This window comes from Punica granatum, chromosome 6 (genome assembly GCF_007655135.1).
Source record: "Punica granatum isolate Tunisia-2019 chromosome 6, ASM765513v2, whole genome shotgun sequence".
Taxonomy (NCBI): domain Eukaryota; kingdom Viridiplantae; phylum Streptophyta; class Magnoliopsida; order Myrtales; family Lythraceae; genus Punica; species Punica granatum.
The window spans coordinates 16,553,476-16,574,219 of record NC_045132.1 but is presented as its reverse complement, the minus strand read 5'-3'; the positions used below and the strand labels follow the sequence as shown (position 1 = coordinate 16,574,219).

The 20,744-nt window shown below is 38.5% G+C and overlaps 1 protein-coding gene across 1 annotated transcript; it reads left to right on the top strand.

The window, feature by feature from the left end:
* Positions 1–18,277: 18,277 nt before the first annotated feature.
* Positions 18,278–18,697, top strand: LOC116212201. The gene has a single exon (XM_031546771.1). The coding sequence runs from the start codon at positions 18,278–18,280 to the stop codon at positions 18,695–18,697; it is 420 nt and encodes a 139-aa protein (XP_031402631.1).
* Positions 18,698–20,744: the final 2,047 nt, after the last annotated feature.

Sequence of the window (20,744 nt, the reverse complement as noted above, 5' to 3'; positions counted from 1 at the left end):
ATCCACTTGATTTGGCTAACTTGAGGATGAATAGTGATTTCTTGCTATGTCGAGCATTTTTCTGTATTTCCGCTCAAGTCATAGTTTAGACCAATGCTGATAATGTTGTTTGAGTTGGTGAGCCAAAATGAGGTGCTGACAGTAAATATTACAAATAAAATTTAGGTTAATTTTATTAAAATGTTAAAAATAATAAATAGTTATTATTTTTATCAAAATAAAGTTTATGTTAAAGTTTATTATTAACAAAAGACGGTGCATCGCAGGGGCCTAAAAATCTAGTTATATAATAAAAGTGCCTATTGCGAGCACAGTCCATTTAAGCCATTCAATTATTGAAATTAAAAAAGATAAAATAATAAAATTATTAAGCTAGTTAACAGTAACGAGAGAATGAAAGTGAACTTAAGTCGGCCATGAACTTTATTCTATATGTATATGTATCGCAGTGTTTTCATACTATTTGGTAGTTGAATTTTAGGCTTTTTAATAACTTTATTATATTTTTATAGGTCTTCAATGATTTGATATTGTGGCATGGTGCGGTATGGATAATTGCATTGTTTTGGTGGTGTGGATGTGATCTTAATTTTCAACACTGTCGCGGATGTGGTGCAGATACGGTGTGTGGTTCTACACCACAGTGTTGATGCAATTCTCGTAGATTTCACTGTATCCTCACCGCATGAACAACCGAGAAAAAAAAACATATTGGGAATGGGAGGTTAGCACGTGTAAAAGGAGATGAGATATTTGGGTTTATAATTTGAGTAGTTTTACAGTATTATTATTACTGTTTTTACTTTATTGTTCAATTATACTTTTTCCAATAGATTAAAAGATAATAGGGATAAGTTCCTAAAATTGTGCTAAAACCAACTAGTGGAGAACATAAAAGTTTTCCTTTATATATAAGTAGTATAAGCTATGGATTTCTTTTCAATTTATTTAAATAATTTTTAAAAAAATTTAGTCATATATATTACTTAAAAATAATTTATTAAATAGTGCCATGAATGAAAAACATAAATAAATAGTTAAAATAACTAAACACATATGTAGAGACATATATGAAAACATTTCAAAAATTCTAAAAGTATTTCCAATACAACCACAATTTATAAAATAAAAATATCAATCAATTTGAAAATTAAAAGGCAAAACTATTTAAGCTTTATAAAATAATGCATGTAAAAATTTAAATATTTTTTAAAATGAAAAAAAGAGAGTCTACTAAGTATCCGAGCATCCTACAATCTAGTTCCTTGGAACATTGTTATCAGAACCGGACCGGCCATTTCGACCGGTCGGACCGGAAACCGGACATATGGCCGGTCCGGTTCGTTAAAAAACCGAAATGCCTAAAAAAACCGGTGACTCCAAAAAACCGGCCGGTTTTTACATGACTCCATCGAACCCATTCGAACCGGCCGGTTCATGGGTTCAGAAATTTAAAGTGAAATCCGATCCGAACTCTTTGAGCCCGACCCGAGAATTGAAGAAATCAGAAATTCTTCAATCTTCACTTCAGTCAGACAACGACGACACACACACAGACTTGAAATTTGGGAAAAATTGGAAACCCTAACTTCTCCTTTTGCTAGTCTTCTTCATCGGCTTCAGCAGAATCTTCTTCATCGACACAGAGTCGACTCTTCCTTCTGTTCTGCTGCTCTTCTTCATCCTCATTCGATCTTCATCCGGACAGCTCAGCCACTTTGCGACCGGTCGCTCTTCCGATTCGGCTTCATCAACTCATCAAGCCGCATAGTCGAGTCAGTCGACCCATTTTGGTTCGATCTTCCCCTCCCTCTTCTCCTTTGCTTCTGGTTGCGGTGACAAATTGAGGCATTGGTTTTGGTTGGTTGATTTCTCTCTGTGTCACTCTTTCTTTATGGTGTGGATAAGTTGGGTAGGGATGAGCTGTGGCTTCCATTTCCAATTCCATAGATGCCTTCCTGTCTGAGAGTTGTTTCTGTGTAGTTGAGAAGAGGGGAGGAGGGGGCCTCTATCTGTCTTGTCAGATAGCTAATTTACACTTGACATGGATTGAACTTAAACTCTCGGGCTGCCTAATTTAAACGTCAGTGCTCCATTAATCCAGTAGAAGCAACCTTCCACGCAAAACAGCACTGTAGTTAAGTTTTCATTGTTCCAAATTTATCTGATAAGTACGCTATGTGAAGCTTGTCCATACCTGAAAGCCCCTGTACTTGATGAGTATATGTATGAACCCATAATGATTGAAATACACAATGTCTCCAGTATGTAACCAGCCATCTTTATCAATTGTCAACTCGGTCGCTTCAGCCTTATTTAAGTAGCCTAAAACACACAGCAACTTATGATCTTGTTTCTTCACAGACAACCTGAAATAGAAGCATGCAATATAATTGAAGAAACTCAACAAGGTTTACCTTTCATAATTGCTGGTCCACGCTATAAAAGCTCTCTACTAACCCCTGGAGGCGAGAAGGAACCAGTTTTCATGTCGACTACCTTTGCTTGCATGTTCGGAGCCAAAAGTCCAATATAGCTTGCATGTCAGTGCTCCATTAATTTTACTTCACAAATCTCTTCGATATCCAAAAGATGAAAGCCTTGATGAATTAACATATGCATATATCTCATATTATATATATATATATATATATATATATATATAATTGCTCCTCTCCTTGATTAATTATTCGTCCGTTCCATTCCAACAAGAAAAAAATTAAGATGGAGCTTCTCTAATTTTACTCATAAATTAATGGTATTGAAGAAAGTTGACTTAACTCATGGATCAATTACATGTTGATGATATTGACTAATTAGTTAGTCCTTGTTTGGTTTGATGTATCAACTTGTGATGGTGAACTATGACTTATCTTTATATTTTTTGGACACATATTAATTATTATCTAATATATATTACCATTTTTATTTTTATTTTTTGTATTTTCTATTATTTTCTTAAAATAATATATATTTATTTATTTTAAAAATAAACAAGCGGTCCGACCCATCGAACCCCCGGTTGAACCCATGAACCCATGACCCCATGCCTCGGCCGGTTCGATGTCCGGTCCGGTTCTGATAACACTGCCTTGGAATATTTATTTAAAATTAAAAGGGAGGCATTTGCTCCAATTATTACCTAAACATTCTAACTTTAATAAAAGGAAGAAACCAACCTTGGAGATTAAGACTCCAATTATTCCTAAGATAGAGAAAACATATAAAAGGAAAACCTTTATTTGATGCACGTCCATATCTTCATTAAATGCAATCTTCTCTTCCAAATTTGGCATTCTATCGATTTCTCTTGTATGAAGTTTCCTTCATTATCTTTAGCTTCATGTAATTTAACTATGCATTCTTCTCTTTCTAGCTTGACAACAAAGACAACTCATGCACATAAGACGAATTTCCAATCAAGGGAAACAATATGTGCATTTCGACTCCTTTTTTGGACGCCGTGTGGAGGAATAATTATTTTTCAAAATAAAAGGAAATACTTATGCATGTCCAAAATCATTAACCAAGTCCATCATTCTTGCCATCTTGAATTCTACCTATCATGATCCTATCTTCAGCAAACCAAATTGGGTGTTGCCATAGCCTAAGGTTGACCTTGCTGGCTCTTAATCACAACCCTGATTTCAACATACTTTATTCTTTATTGGGCGACTTCAATAGAATCATCACACATCCACACCCCTATTTACTGCGAGGTGTGAAAAATGAATGTATATACACGTATACCGATGGACTCCTATATGAAGCAAGGGTTTTGTATTTGTTTCTTGATGGGTTTTCTTCACAATGCCTTTGTGCAAGTCTTTGAGCTCCCATATATAGATTGTAAGGGTGCAACCGCGGGACCCATGCATCGCAAGTGGGGGCATATATTATTAGAGATTTTATGTCAAAAAATAAATCCCAAGGCTGGTTTTGCTAGCTAAAGGCAAACCCTACCTTGGGGTCTACCAGCCTCAGCTAGCTCGGGAGCCATCGACTTGGAACCCACAACTTTGTGGGTCTCAAGCAAGTAAGACCAAGATCTTGGTTGATCGAGGTCAATTCCGGCCAAATCGAGCCTGGATCTCGCTTCCCAACCTTGATTCCGACTGAGAATGATGTTCATCGTCGCCAGAGGTAGAGATCAGCTGGCAGTAATGGCGGATGAGGGGGCGAAAGGGGGCATTAAAAGGAGTGGTGCAATTTGAAAATTTGACTAATGAGTAAGGACAAATTGGTAATTTGATATTTATTACATATGCGAATCCCTATTACATAGGTTATAGTAGAGAATGGTTGTTCATTATCTATTACTTATTCTCAATCCAACTCATAATTACTTGATCTCTCAATGGGAATTGCCTTCCCCTTTTCGTCTTTTTATTCTTAAGGTCCCTTCTCTATCCTATTTAATTATCATGTTAATGCCTTTCCGCCTCAGGCATTTCTGGTGTGGGTCTCTAATCAAGGCTTTGATTCTAAAGTGTTCTTCGCTATTTGCTTTAATGGTGGATCCCAATGATGAACGTAGGCCCTTACAGATGAGGTTCCCTGAGGCTTTACTAAGTTTGGGTTAACTGTATTTCAAGATGTTTATGGCCCACAACCAAGATGTCCTCGATCTGTCGACTAACGAAGAAGAAACACATGAATCAATACTGTTAACTCTCCTTATCAAGCCTTTCAGCTTTAAACCATCACCACCCAAAAGCAATTATACCCCGTCTTTTACAAGCTTGAGATGCAAAAAAAGGAGTCACCATAACACCAAAGAAGTACGTGGATGAAATCTTAGTCTGCCTCTTCAGAGAGAAAAGAGACATGCTTCATGTAGAAAGAGATCGTGCTTCGTTTGTCTAAGGAGCACACATGATGATAGCCCGCTGGGACAAATGGCTGTCATTGGAAGAAATCAAGTTCGACACAATCTTTTTTCTGGATCCAGATACGGGGCATTATGCCTGAAATGCTTTTCAAAGATAACATTACCAAACTAGCAGAAAGGACATGCAAGGTTCTGGAGATCGATAGGAAATAGACACCATCCCTCCCAAAGTGGTATGTCACGCCTAGAGTTCTTGTCAAATTCCCGGTCACAATGCCGCTATGCCCCGAACGTCTCAGCAACAGGAAGAACTGATCAGCAAACTGGGTCTTCTTCAAATACGAACATCTCAAGACATTCTGCTATGACTACATGGACACGAGCAAGGCCACTGCACGTCAGATACACCAGCAGCTTCGAACTTATACGGCCCGTGGCTACGTTTGATAACCAAATAGATCTCCCATCATCGCATGTTATCGTTGACCTCATAGTAACTCAGTCACTGACCCCAGCCACCAACCTCCTAGGATCTAGAGCTCCTTCTCCAACCTACCACTAGAGTGCAAATCCCCAAAAGACAAGGTACAAGGTCAGTTTCAATCTTTCTGAAAATATGGTTGCTTTGACATATGGCAAGGATGACACAACCCCAATTCATGTTGCAACTGGAATGTACTCTGCTCAAGCATCAAAGCTAGTGACCATTGTGTTGGGAATTGGTGTATGCCCTAGAGGCAATCTATAATTAGTTCTGTAATATGATATCTATTTCATTATATTACGAGGCATATCTGTTATTGTGTAGATTGCGCTAAATATGATTTTACACAATAATGTCCTTGGAATAGTAGGTTCAATAGGCATCAAGTGTGACTTGATTGTGAGATCCTATAATTAATGAACATTATTCCTAAATGTCCATAGTCAAAGTATTATCGTTAATTAGGACAACGATAATACGGTTAGACTAGTGTGAGTGTTGATTGATGACCAAGTCTCATAGGTCATGGATATGGAGATATCAAATCACACCACATGTATACATTAAGAGTAATGTGTATAGGACTGACCCGCCATGAGATTGCTACATGGTTTGTTACGTGATTGTCATTAGCATATCTCAAAGTGACTATAGTGTAATGGTCCTTTGACTTGAGGTCACCATGGATTCCTACATGTAATGTCATATACTTTGATACTGTCAAACGCTACCGTAACAGGCTGGTTATAAAGACAGTTATTGGTATATCACAGAGCATGGAGAGGAATGTGAGTAACCAAGATAGGATTTGTCCCTCCTACAAAACGGGAGCGATATCTCACGGCCACTTGGTGGTTAAGTCTAAAAGTGTATGCATACCCAAATGAGTCGATATAACGATATCGATTTATTTGTTCTGATAGACTTACCCGGTAAACCAAGAAAAAGAGATATTGAGCCATACAAGGATGTCATCGACCATGCCTTGGGCTCAATAGAGATATAGAGGACAAATGGATTATATTACATGGTAACGTAAGTCACAAGGTTCGTCGAGAAATTGACTTTCCGATTACTTGAGTAATAGTGATGCATTGCTAGATGCCGCTCATTGTTTGTAATATTGAAATAGAGATTTCGATATTACTGTCAACGTAATTGGGAACCTACAGGGTCACACACTACGACTAAATTGACGAGATATTTTGAAATAATAAAAACGTCTAATTGAGATTAGATGATTTATGGTGTGACCGATTAATCGGATATTTAATGAGATTAAATTTGTCGATTAATTAGACTCGATTTATTAGATTAAATGGACCAAATTGATGCACGATTAATATGGTAACACATGGCTTTTGTTTGGATGGACATGTGTATGGACACATGTCACTTGGGGACACTAATTTCCCTTCATCCCACATCGGTCATGGGAAAAGAAATTGTCTCCCCATTTGCTTATAAAAGCAGCAGAAGAGATGGATTCAAAAAAGTGTGTGTGTGTATGCTTTATATGTATAATGTGTATGCATATATATATATATACGTGCAGACATATTTATATACATATATGATATGTGTATGCATATAAGTTTATATTAATATAATTTGGGTTGAATTGTTCAAACTCAAATTGGTCCATTAGTCTAAAAATTTCGGGTGTTGCATCGGTGTTTCTTTCGAGTGTTGGTCGCTAGCACCGCCGATCTCGAAGACTCGTCGACAAAATCGGTGTGGATACCGGTAGAGGCGTCACGCGTGGGACGCTCGGTCGACTATATTAAATATTCCAGGTATGCTTTTATTTACTCTTATTCTTCTAGTAGGTCTTGGAATTAGTTTCACGGGTAGGAAATTTTGAATTTCTGTTCCTTTTTCGCTTCCGTTGCGCCCCGTGAAACTAGCACATTGAAGGCTCGAAAAGGGAAGAAATCACCAATAGCAGCCCGGATTTCCTTCACCATGCCTACATGGAAAACTACACCCCCAGGAAAAGACCATAAGGAAGCCCCCCCAAAACTTCTGCTCTTTCAACATACACCCTTTATTCGGGCCTTGTAGAACAAGAAGCCCAAGCAGAGGCCTAACTCAAGTGAGGCCTAATCCATACTAAGGCCCGTACCTAGTTGGGACAATGTCTAGTGCAAACAGCAACAACACACTGAACATGCTGCACAACATAGACGACAACAACATGGAAACTGGAGAATCTACGCTCACCTTCCCAAAGAGGAAAAGGAAGAATGAGATGACGATGGAAGAACTCCTTAAGCTTTCAGCTCCCTCTTCCAAAATCCTCAACAAGATGGCAAGGAAAATTGGAGAATCTATGCAACAAGATTGGAATGCCCTTCAATCCATCGGCTCTGGCGATGGAAAGAGCTAAAACCACCCCTGAATGATGGAGACCCAACAAACCCTTATGCCAACATACCTAAATCTATCACAACCAAGGCACCAGTATTATGTTGAAGAGATGGAAGATGAAGTTAATCCCAATGATGTCCAAATGGCCGGGGAGGCGGGTCTTATCAAGCCCCCGATGAAATCATGAGTCTGCTGGCCTGGAACTGTCGAGGTGTGAGGGGAGACCCGATAGTTCGAGCTCTACGTCTCCTCGTCTAAAAGTACTGACCTAGTATCATCTTTCTTTCAGAAACAAAATCTTGTTTCAAGCATTGTAATAAGATAGCACAACGTTGCAACCTCGATGTCATCTTGTCCGTGGAATCCTCAAATGCAGCAGGCGGTCTATGCCTATTCTAGAACATCGAGTTAAAGGTAATCATTCTTAAATCTTCTCCATACTATGTCCATGCCACTGTTGAGAATCGTGTTTTGCCTGTCCCTTGGATACTCACTGCAGTATATGGACCCCTCTTAGATGCGTACAAAGCCTGTATTCTAAGCTGAACTAACTGATCTTGAGAGTGCTATTGATTGACCTTGATTGATTGTGGGTGATTTTAATGAAATCTATACTGCATCTGATAAGTTAGGAGGTCAGAATTATGCCTTATCTTCTCGCTCCTTCCTTGATACATTTCTTAATCATTCGGGATGTGTTGATATTATTTTCACTAATAACCCTTTTACTTGGCAAAACAATAGGTCGGGTCTAGCTTCTATAAAACAACGTTTAGATAGAGCAATTGCAAATGATGAATGGAGAACCACCTTTCCAAGAGTAGGAGTTTTCCACCTCCCACAAATTCGATCTAATCATAATCCTATTTTACTAAAACTATGGATGGATTCAACACACAAACCTAGAGCCTTTCGTTTTGAGTAAGCATGAACCCGAGACTAATCTAGTAAGGACATAGCAAAAAATGCTTGGAATGATACAATGAATGGCTCAAAGGCCTACCAACTCTCCTCCAAAATTAGAATGGTAAAGAAAGACCTTAGGAAGTGGAAAAAAAAATGTATTTGGATATTGCGACACTAACATTACAGGAATCATGGAGAAACTTGAAGAAATTCAAGGAAAACACCCCACAACCGAGATTAAGGAGCAAGAAGAAAACTCACTGCAGACCTCAAAGAAAATCTTATAAGAAAAGATTTTATATGGCATTAGAAATCGAGGGAACTCTAGCTGAAAGAATGAGACAAAAATTCAAAATTCTTCAATCTCTAAAATGTCATCCGAGGTAGATCAAACCACATATCAGCTATTAAGGACGACAATGGGGAATGGGGCCAAGATAAAAAAGGAATAGGCAATTATTTCCTTAGAAATTTTCAAGAACCCTTCAATGCCTCCCATCCAGTTATACCCGAAGATATGGAAGGCTTGATCACCCACACATCATAGAACCTGAGAATGGAAGGTTAATCCAAATCCCAAACGATAATGAAATCCTTATGCTCTAAATTTTTCCAACTTCAAAGCACCGGGACCAGATGAAATTTCCTCCATATTCCACAAACATTATGGAGAAACAGTAAAGACACTCCTTCTCTCTACAGTAAACAACTTCTTCATCTCAAACTACATACTCAAGGAGTGGAACAATACTTTTATATGCCTCATACCAAAATGCTAAGGAGGTTCCACTTTTAAGGATTCCGGACCTATTAGAATATGCAATGTCTGCTACAAAATTATCTCAAAAATCATTGTAAATAGGCTCTAACCCTTGCTCCACAAGATCATCTTCCCGAACCAAACTTTTGTTATTGAAGGAAGATTGATCAATGAGAATGGACAACTTACCCAAGAGATCCTTCAAACGATGAGGAAAACGAAGGCCCACAAAGAATGGATCGGGATGAAACTTGACTTTATGAAGGCTGTTGATAAGCTATAATGAAGTTTCATCATCAATCTTGGAAAAAACTAGAATTCCACTCAACTTTCATATCATGGATCTATCAGTGTATTTCAACAACTACCTTCTTTATCTTACTCAATGGCTCGCCTCATGGCCACTTCTCACCATCTAAAAGTATAAGGTAAGGTGATCCTATTGTTGGAAATTATGGCTAATGGGTGAATGAGAAAATTGCTCACGAGCAAATGACTCTTGATTTTCTTGGTGGTTACAAGAAATGAATGAATTGCATTCATGAATAATCAAATACCATTAACACATATATTGAATATATGTGAGTTATTCCCCATAAAAGGAGAATAGGAAGAGTCATATAACGGATGGAACCCGTAGTCTATAAAAGGAGCACACGGCAAAAAGGAAAAGAACAAGAGTCACATGCCATTTGCTTCCTGTAGCCGTTCTCAAAAGTGTTCACGCTTCTCTTCGAGTTCGCTGAAGCGTTGCTGTTTGTGCTGCTGCTTCGCTTGTTGCCGTTTTACCCTGGGAAACGATTGTCCACGTGACCTCAAGCATCCAGGAGGGGACAATTCTGTTTCAAGGGGTTTGTGTCTAACACAGAACTCGGCTCTCTCGTATCTTTCGGTTTCGCCTTGTTTCGGTTTGAATTTCCAAGTTCTTACACTAGTGAAATTCATTTAATTTTATAGAATTTTATTTGTCCGAATTGCTAATTGAATTATCGTTCAATTTTGTGACTTATTAAGGCTAATTAAATTTACGTTTTACAATCTTGAAACAGAATTGTTATTTGAACGATTCGAATGGCGTCGGGGAACGATGGAGATACGACCAACGGAAGCCAGACTACTGGCTCCGGCCCTGCTCCTATCTTGCCTAACCATTTGGTTAGCCAAAACGTGGCTGCTCCCTCGATGGTCCCTGTGAACCATGTCGAGAAGCCCGAGAAGTTCAATGGGTTGAACTTCAAGATGTGGCAGCAAAAGATGCTATTCTACCTCACAACTCTGAACCTTGCAAGATTCTTGACTGAAAATGCTCCAACCCTATCTGTGGGGGAGTCAGATGTGCAGGCTCTCAGTGCACTTGACGCTTGGAAGCACTCCGACTATCTTTGCCGGAATTATATCATGAATAGTCTTCATGATTCCCTGTATAGTGTCTATCAGGGGTTTAAGACGGCAAAGGAACTATGGGAATCCTTGGACCGTAAATATAAATCAGAGGATGCCGGTGCGAAGAAATTTTTCGTCGGACGATTCCTCGATTTTAAAATGGTGGATTCAAGGACCGTAATGAGTCAAGTGCAGGAATTGCAAGTGCTCTTACATGAGATTCAGGCTGAGGGGATGGCTCTAAGTGAATCCTTCCAAGTGGCTGTTGTCATTGAGAAGCTGCCTTCTGGTTGGAAGGATTTCAAGAATTATCTGAAGCATAAGCGAAAGGAGATGACAATGGAAGATCTTGTTATCAAGCTTCGAATTGAAGAAGACAATAAAAACTCCGGAAAGGATCTCATCCTCCCTGCTGCTAAGGTAAATGTCATGGAGCAAGGGCAAAGCTCTAAGAACAAAAAAGGCAAGAAGAAGCTGGGTACGAATGGAGGAGTCTTCAAGCCCAAGTTTCAGGGGAAATGCTTCAACTGTAATAAGAAAGGTCACAGATATGCTGACTGCAGGCTCCCAAAAAGGAAAAAGGACCATGAGGCAAACGTGGTTAATGAAATGGCTCGAGATGTGGTAGATATCAACCTATCTGCTGTGGTTTCAGAGGTGAACCTCATTGGGTCCAACCCAAAGGAATGGTGGCTTGATACCGGTGCCACCAGACATGTGTGCTCAAACAGAGACCTATTCACAATGCTCGAACCAGTCACTGGGGAGAGGATCTATATGGGAAACTCTGCCCATTCTGCTGTTGAAGGTCAAGGAAAGGTAGTCTTAAAGATGACTTCAGGAAAGGAGTTGACTCTGAACAATGTATTGTACGTACCTGAGATTCGGAAGAATTTAGTCTCTGGGTCATTGCTGAACAAACATGGGTTCAGGATGGTTTTTGAGTCGGACAAAGTTATTTTGTCCAAGTCTGGAATGTACGTAGGAAAGGGATATGTGTGTGACGGGCTTTTTAAGCTCAATGTAATGACCATAATCAATAAGAATTATGGTTCTTCTGCGTATTTGATTGAGTCTCCTGATTTGTGGCATGGAAGACTAGGTCATGTTAATTATAATACTTTGCGTAGATTAATTAACTTGAATCACATACCTACATTCCAAATTGATTCACAGCACAAATGTGAAATTTGTGTTGAGGCAAAATTGACAAAGTCACCCTTTCAAACGATTGAAAGGAACACCGAGCCACTTGATCTAATTCATAGTGATGTATGCGATTTAAAGTTCGCAACAACAAGAGGAGGTAATAATTATTTTATTACCTTTATCGATGATAGTACAAAATACTGTTATGTATATTTGTTGAAAAGCAAAGATGAGGCCATAGAGAAATTTGTTCTCTATAAAAATGAAGTTGAGAATCAACTCAACAAGAAAATCAAGAGATTGAGGAGTGACAGAGGAGGCGAATACGTAACGCCTTTCGGGGAATTCTGTGCACAATACGGAATTATACACGAAGTGACTGCACCCTATTCACCTCAATCGAATGGTGTTGTTGAATGCAAAAATCGCACATTGAAAGACATGATGAATGTGATGATATTAAGTTCAGGATTACCTCAAAATATGTGGGGTGAAGCAATATTGTCAAGCAATTACCTATTAAATAAGGTGCCTCGAAAGAAAAGGGAAAAGACACCTTATGAATTATTCAGAGGTAGGAGATCATCATACGATCACTTGCGAGTGTGGGGGTATTTGGCAAAAGTAGTCGTTCCGGCACCAAAGAAAGTAAAGATCGGTCCTAAGACGGTGGACTGCATCTTTATTGGCTATGCACATAACAGTAGTGCTTATCGATTTCTTGTGCATGAATCTAAGATTCCCGATATACACAAGAACACGATAATGGAATCAAGGAATGCATCGTTCTTTGAAGATGTATTTCCATGTAAATTGAATGAGGCATCGAGTTCATCGAAACGAACCTCGTGCACTATGAATGATGGACTTCATGACGTAGATCATGAAAGGCAGGGTTCGGATGAAGAGATTGAACCTAGACGCAGCAAAAGAGCTAGAATTGAAAAATCATTCGGGAATGATTTTCTGACATATTTGTTAGAAAATGAACCACAAAGCTATGCTGAAGCAGTGAATTCCTCTGAGGGACCTCTCTGGAAGGAGGCAATCAAAAGTGAAATTGATTCGATTCTGCGAAATCACACTTGGGAATTAGTGGATCTCCCCACTAGTTGTAAACCCTTAGGATCCAAATGGATCTTTAAAAGGAAAATGAAAGCAGATGGATCCATTGATAAGTACAAGGCCAGGCTTGTAATTAAGGGATACAAGCAAAAGGAAGGCTTGGACTATTTTGATACTTATTCTCCTGTGACAAGAATAAATTCCATTAGGATGATACTTGCAGTTGCAGCATTGCGTAATTTGGAAGTTCATCAAATGGATGTGAAAACAGCTTTCCTAAATGGAGATTTAGATGAAGAAATCTATATGGAACAACCCGAGGGGTTCGTGGCTCCAGGAAAAGAAAGGAAAGTCTGTAAATTGGTCAAATCATTGTATGGGTTAAAACAAGCGCCAAAACAGTGGCACGAAAAATTCGATAATGCAATGATTTCCAAAGGATTTAAGATCAATAAGTGTGATAAATGTGTATACATTAAAGAAACAGAAAATGGTTACGTCATTTTATGTCTCTACGTGGATGACATACTCATTGTTGGTAGTAATGACAGAATGATCAAATCTACGAAGAATATGTTGAATTCAAGATTTGATATGAGAGATATGGGACTCGCTGATGTGATTTTAGGAATTAAAATCATGAGAACATCAGATGGACTAATTTTGAGTCAGTCACACTACATAGATAAAATTCTGGAAAAATTTACCAAAAATGATTCTGGAATTTCAAAGACTCCAATAGACAATAATCTTCATCTATCAAAGAATAGAAAAGAGAGTATTTCTCAGTTAGAATACTCGCGGGTCATTGGAAGTCTGATGTATCAGATGAGTTGTACTAGGCCTGATATTGCATACTCGGTTAGTAGACTCAGTAGATATACGAGTAATCCAAGTGGAGACCATTGGAAGGCAATTGTCAGGGTACTCAAATACCTTAGATACACTCGAGATTACGGGCTGCACTATACTAGATATCCAGCTGTCCTAGAGGGATACAGTGATGCGAATTGGATATCTGATATAACGGATTCAAAATCCACTAGTGGATATGTGTTCACACTAGCAGGTGCAGCAGTTTCATGGAAGTCCTCGAAACAAACTGTTATCGCTAGGTCCACAATGGAATTTGAGTTTATTGCTCTAGATAAATGTGGAGAAGAAGCTGAATGGCTACGCCATTTTCTAGAGGACATTCCTCAATGGGAAAAACCTGTGCCACCAATTTGTATCCACTGTGACAGTCAAACGGCAATTGGAAGGGCACAAAGTAATATGTATAATGGTAAGTCTAGACATATACGTCGTAGACACAACACCATTAGACAACTGATCTCAACTGGAATTATCTCTATTGACTACGTGCGGTCAAAGGATAATATAGCGGATCCGCTAACCAAAGGGTTAAGTAAAGAGCAGTTTGAGAAGTTGTCAAAGGGAATGGGTCTAAAGTCCATTAGATGAAAGGTTTTATAGCGGACGCCCAACCTAGCTGACTGGAGATCCCAAGATCTAGGTTCAATGGGACAACCAAGTTATAGAACCGAATCAAATCACTGTAGGGGAAAAAAATCCATGGACCATTCCTTGATGAAACAGTGATAAACGGATAAGGCTAGCAATCTAAATTGCTTTAATGATATGTGAAATCACCTATGTGAGAGAAAAGTGGGGCCGCTTTAAAGGAGAATTTTTATAGACTTAATTCTTCAGAAACTCTCACAGAACCAGAACGGTGTTCCATGGCAAAAATGGACACAACTATGAGAACCGAAGGAAGTCAGTTGAATCTTGTGTGAGGTGTGTAATATCTTTACACAAAACAGCGGAACAATTCAAGGACATCGTGTCTATTGGACTGCTAGTAAAGTACATGCATTTTCACAAGGGAAGGTTCAAGGGTGGTGACACCTACCTATCCTATACAGGTTCAACTGGTGAACACTATCTACGAGTCGAAACAAAACAATTTCCATTCATGTGGGGGATTGTTGGAAATTATGGCTAATGGGTGAATGAGAAAATTGCTCACGAGCTAATGACTCTTGATTTTCTTGGTGGTTACAAGAAATGAATGAATTGCATTCATGAATAATCAAATACCATTAACACATATATTGAATATATGTGAGTTATTCCCCATAAAAGGAGAATAGGAAGAGTCATATAACGGATGGAACCCGTAGTCTATAAAAGGAGCACACGGCAAAAAGGAAAAGAACAAGAGTCACATGCCATTTGCTTCCTGTAGCCGTTCTCAAAAGTGTTCACGCTTCTCTTCGAGTTCGCTGAAGCGTTGCTATTTGTGTTGCTGCTTCGCTTGTTGCCGTTTTACCCTGGGAAACGATTGTTCACGTGACCTCAAACATCCAGGAGGGGACAATTCTGTTTCAAGGGGTTTGTGTCTAACACAGAACTCGGCTCTCTCGTATCTTTCGGTTTCGCCTTGTTTCGGTTTGAATTTCCAAGTTCTTACACTAGTGAAATTCATTTAATTTTATAGCATTTTATTTGTCCGAATTGCTATTTGAATTATCGTTCAATTTTGTGACTTATTAAGGCTAATTAAATTTACGTTTTACACCTATCTCACCCAATTTATTCGTAATATCAATGGAAATACTGTTTCAACTCCTTTATAGGGTAGAAACCAATGGAGACATCAAGGGCATCTAGATAAGTAGAAGATGACCACAAATTTCCCACCTAATGCTTGTAGACGACCTCATCATTCTCTTAAAAGGAATTGAAGCAAAAATTACGAGTATAAAGAGCATCCCCGATAAATTTTGTTCTTGTTCAGGACAAGAAGTTAATTGCTCCAAATTAGACCGCTTCTTTTCCAAGAACACCACTGCAAATACGAAGAGAAATGTAAAAACCATCCTTGGGATGAGAAAGCTAAAGGAAAATGCCAAATACTTCAGTAGCCCTTTGTTCATCAAAAGGAAAGAAAAAGGAATCCGTCCAATTCCTCATTGACAAGATTAAAAACAAGCTTGCATCATGGAAGTCAAAAGCACTCTCTTGGGCAGGTAGAGCCACTATGATTAACTTAGTGATCGATAGTACCCCGATTTACACTATGTCACTGTTTCGATTACCAAAATCCATATTAAATACCATTGACAAAGTGACAAGAAGATTCTAATGGGGTACAAACAAGGAAGAGAGCAGCTACTATACTCCAAAGAATTGGGACATCATTTAACAACCAAGAACGAAGGGAGGCCTAGGCTTCAAAGAGTGGAAGACTCGAACAAAGTAATGCTCTCCAAAACAGCCTGGGTACTAACAAAATCCAACAATAGCCTTGTCGGTAGGGCTGTAAAGACAAAGTATGATAACTTCCTAAACTCATTCAACCGCACCTGTCCCTCACCAACTTGGAAAGGTCTCTAATGGTGCAATGACACCATTCAAGTAAGTACTTGATTCTCTGTAGGCAATAGTTCATCCATCTTAACTTGGCTAGACCTATAGATCCTAGGTATGTTCGTTTTTGAACTTTCTCCTACATTAAATGTAGCCTTAAGGCCCGAGCTAAAAGTACGTGATCTGATGTTATTTCATCCTAAAAAATGGAACATTCCTCTAATCATAAATCTTTTCGAGCAAGGAACAGTGGAGAACATTCTCAAGATCCGCCTGGCCCAAGAAGACTACGAAGATTCATCAGTATGAACTCCAAAAACGTCAAGGAAGTACTCGGTTAAATCCTTCTACCTAATAGATCAACAACATAGGTTCCAAAATCATAATGGACTTGTGTGGAAAGCCATTTATAATCTAAAAATTCATGAACGATTCAAAATCCATATATGGAGAATAGCAAGCAAATGCCTCCCCTAGTTTAGCATAAGAAACACCTCATGTCCCATTTACCAAACTAGTTCTGATAAACTAGATCATCTATACGGCGATCGTATCTTTTATCGTGTTGCCCGGAATGAATCACCCTAGAATATGCAATCTAGCTTTATCCCATGTGTCATTGTTAAGGTTTTGATAAATTTTGTTGCTTGCGCTCCATCTACTTTGACAGCAAATACTATAGATAAGACCAACTTTTCTTTATATGTTGCAATCACTCTTTATCAGTTGTGGAACTCACAAAATGATGTTTTACATACAGGAAAACCAACAGATCTCCATGAAACTATCAAAAGAATCAAAAGGACTTTCATGGAGCATAACAGAAGTGGGCGCAACATAGGGTAGCAAGAAGGAAGCTCATCCATAACATCTTTGCAGCTGGAAGCATCGCAAGAACATACAGGACTCGAATGGAGCATCACCAGCATAGATGCAACCTGGAATAGTGGCAGTTCATGCCTCTCTGGAGTTCTACAACATCCGAATAGCCATCTAACACTATCATGGTTTCAGACGTCACACGAAGCTAAGCCACTGCAAGCAGACGTCCGAGCAGCCCTCCTCACCTTATCCATAGTTGCAAAAAAAGGATTGACAAAGACTTGGCTACATTGCGATGCCATGCTATTAGTAGATGCCATTTCGCACCAACATATTTCACCGTGAGAGATTATGAGCATAGTTTCAGATATTATTTCTATTCTCAATCTTTTTTTGGAATGGTTATGTTCATGGATCCCTAGATCAAATAACTCCCTTGCTCATGACTTGGGCCAATTCGATTCAACGTCAAATTTTAACTCTCTCTGTGTTTTTGAAGGATGCCACTACTTATCAATGTAGATGCCACTACTTATTAATAATATGCATTATTCAACAACAAAAAAAACATAAAATCAGCCTATGAACTAGTTTGTGGGCGAGACCCTAAGGTCACTGATAAGGAGTGGTAATGGCTTTGGAAAACTCCATCACACCCAAGGATTATCAACTTCATATGGCTCGATTGTCATAAAAAAAATTGCTACTGCAAACTTGTTGCATCACATGGGTATGAAAATCACTCCTACTTGCTCCATTTGTCATAATTATGTTGACGATGTCTCCCATGTTCTCAAAGAATGCCCAATAGCAATGGAATTCTAAAATTCTTTGGAAGTCCCTCTCTCCAAGCAAGGCACTTTCAGATTGCCTATATATGATTGGATTAAGAAAAACTATCAGGTTTATGAAAGCCACAAATATAATGTCAAATGGTCCATTGTTTCCCTACTAGCCCTTTGGCTTATTTGGAAGAAACGAAATGAAGCTATATTTCAAGAGCTTCAAACTCCACAAATCTTCCTAATCTTTGTCTTTACAGATCAGCAAAGTTCCAAGCACTGCTCCCAAGCATGGATAGTCAAACGACTCATTCCGTGAATGTTGCTTGGACTTCACCGCTCTCGAGTAGATGAAGCTTAACACGGATGGGTCGGCCTCGGGGAACTTGGGCAGAGCTGGGGTTAGAGGGGTTTTGAGAAATGAGTTAGGCCGTTGGATTCTAGGCTTTGCTTTGTTTCTAGGAATGACCAACAGCCTTGTGGCGAAATTGTGGGAAATCCGTGGAGGGCTTGTTATGGTCAAGTCCCTGGGTATCCAGTCACTTTGGGTTGAGTTAGACGCCAAGGTGGTCGTGGAACTAATATGGGGGTCATATCGAGATAATCTCTTACTAAAACCTCTTATTGATGATTGCAAGGAACTCGGAAGACACTTTTGGGATCCTCGGGTGCAACAAGTATATCATGAAGTGAACAAGGTGGCAGATGCTCTTGCGCGGATTGGATGTGACACCAGTCAAGACCTCATGTACTTTAATAATCCACCATAAGACGTGATTATTCTAGTGACATATGGTGCAATGGGGATTGCTTCTCCTAAACTTATATGAGACCATACCACGGTTATGGTGGATGACTAATTTCGTTTGATAAATAATATTTCCATTCTATATATAAAAAGAAAAAAGAAAAAAGACTTGTCTTATTGCCTCATGTTTGGTGTTCACGTGTCTGGCAAATGGGTGATGTGTACATTGGATCTTCTGAGGTTGGAAAGTTTTCATATAATTAGGCCTAGGGCCTACCCCATATGTCATCAAGTCGATCCAAGGATGATGCCGCAGGGTTGTGGTGAGGCCTTGAGCTATTCGGTCCATCATTATTGATGGGATCCGTATATGAAGCGAGGGTTTTGTATTGGCTTATAGATGACTTTTCTGGGCAAGTCTCCAAGCTCATATTTATAGATCATAAGGGTGCAGCTACGAGACCCATGTATCACAAGTGGGGGCATATTTTAATGGAGATTTCGTGGCAAAATGGATCTTATTTCTTTATGTATACGTGACCTTTTACTTTTCAAAGATAATGCCATGAGTGTTGACTTGTCTTAGTCCCCCATGCTTGGTGTTCACAGGCCTCGTAAGTGGGTCGTTTTGTACAACGGATCTTCTGAATTTGAAAAGTTTCCATAAAATTGGGCTGGGGCTTGATCCATATGTCCTTAGGCCAATCTAGAGATGATGCAATAGGGATGTGGCCAGGCCTTGAGCTACTCGGCCCATCATGCACGAATGAAATTATTTCATAATGATCCTATTTTATTTAATGTGCCATTTATTATGCCTATTTTTAGTGTCACTTTCAATGTTAAGTATAGTACCTTTTCTAGATCATAACTATATTAATTTAAATTTTACCGATTAAATAGGATTGCATATGGTATTTTCAAATGGATTAGCATATATATGGCAAGTATTTCTTTCTTTTTGTTTGTATCACCTGATATTTAGAACCTTAATGAATCCCGACTAGTCAAAGCTCGAATCAAATCAGCCTACTTAAAAGTAAAGCTCTTCAAATTAACTCGAATCATAGAGTTGGGCTCGTGATTAAGGAGTGTGACTTTCTTGGAGAAGTCTCAAGTTCAAGTCACCTTAAAAATCATGCAGAAAAATGCTTCATATTGGGTCATCTGCACGGTCTAAGTGACCGAATTGACCTATTTCAAGAGCTTGCAAGGTGTTCATGTGAATTGTGGAGATTAAGAGAGCAGCCCGTAACCCCTCGTTAAAAAAAAAATCTTTGAGTTGTGAATTTTCTCCATATAATTTATCTTATCACTTCTACCCTTTGCATCTCTAATATTCTATATAGAAGAAAGAAAGCAGTTTGTGTAACTTTTCTAATCCCAAAATTACCTATTTAAAAATAATAGAAAAAAAGTCAAATTTTGAACCATTAGATTAGGAAGTAAGAGTACAAGGATAAACTTGTAGAATTGTTTAATGCTTTTCTCACCACGTCTCTTATTATCTCTCCTCCTCCTTTTTGTTCTCTCTTTCTTATTCATATTTTCCTTCTCTCCTCTTTACTCTCCCATGAGCTTGAATAAAACAATAATATTTTCTTTAAATTTCTTCTCTTTATTATTTGCTATTATTTAAAATTTAGTTACTCTTGATTAATTTTTTTAATCCTTGTAAAGAAAAACAAAAAAATTTCATGTCTAAAATGTATTCTTCATACATAAGGGGAAATTATCTTTGATAATGTGCGTAGTACGAGTCAGCATCTAGCATTTTTTTATGTCCTTTTCATTTAGAGTTACTATCATGAATGTATACTATAAACCTTTCACCCATTAAAAAAAAAAACTCTGAACCTCCTTTGACTTACTAAAAGGGGCAAAGAACCCCTAAAAGATATATTTGCAAATCAAGGGGCTTCTAAGCTATGAGTCAGAATATATTGTAAGACCTAATAAATGCAGAAGTGTTTCCTAAGTTATAACCACATTCATTCAAGTCTTTTACCAATTAAACATGAACCAATTATTGAATTTCCAAATTCGCCCACATATTTATAGTAAGTACT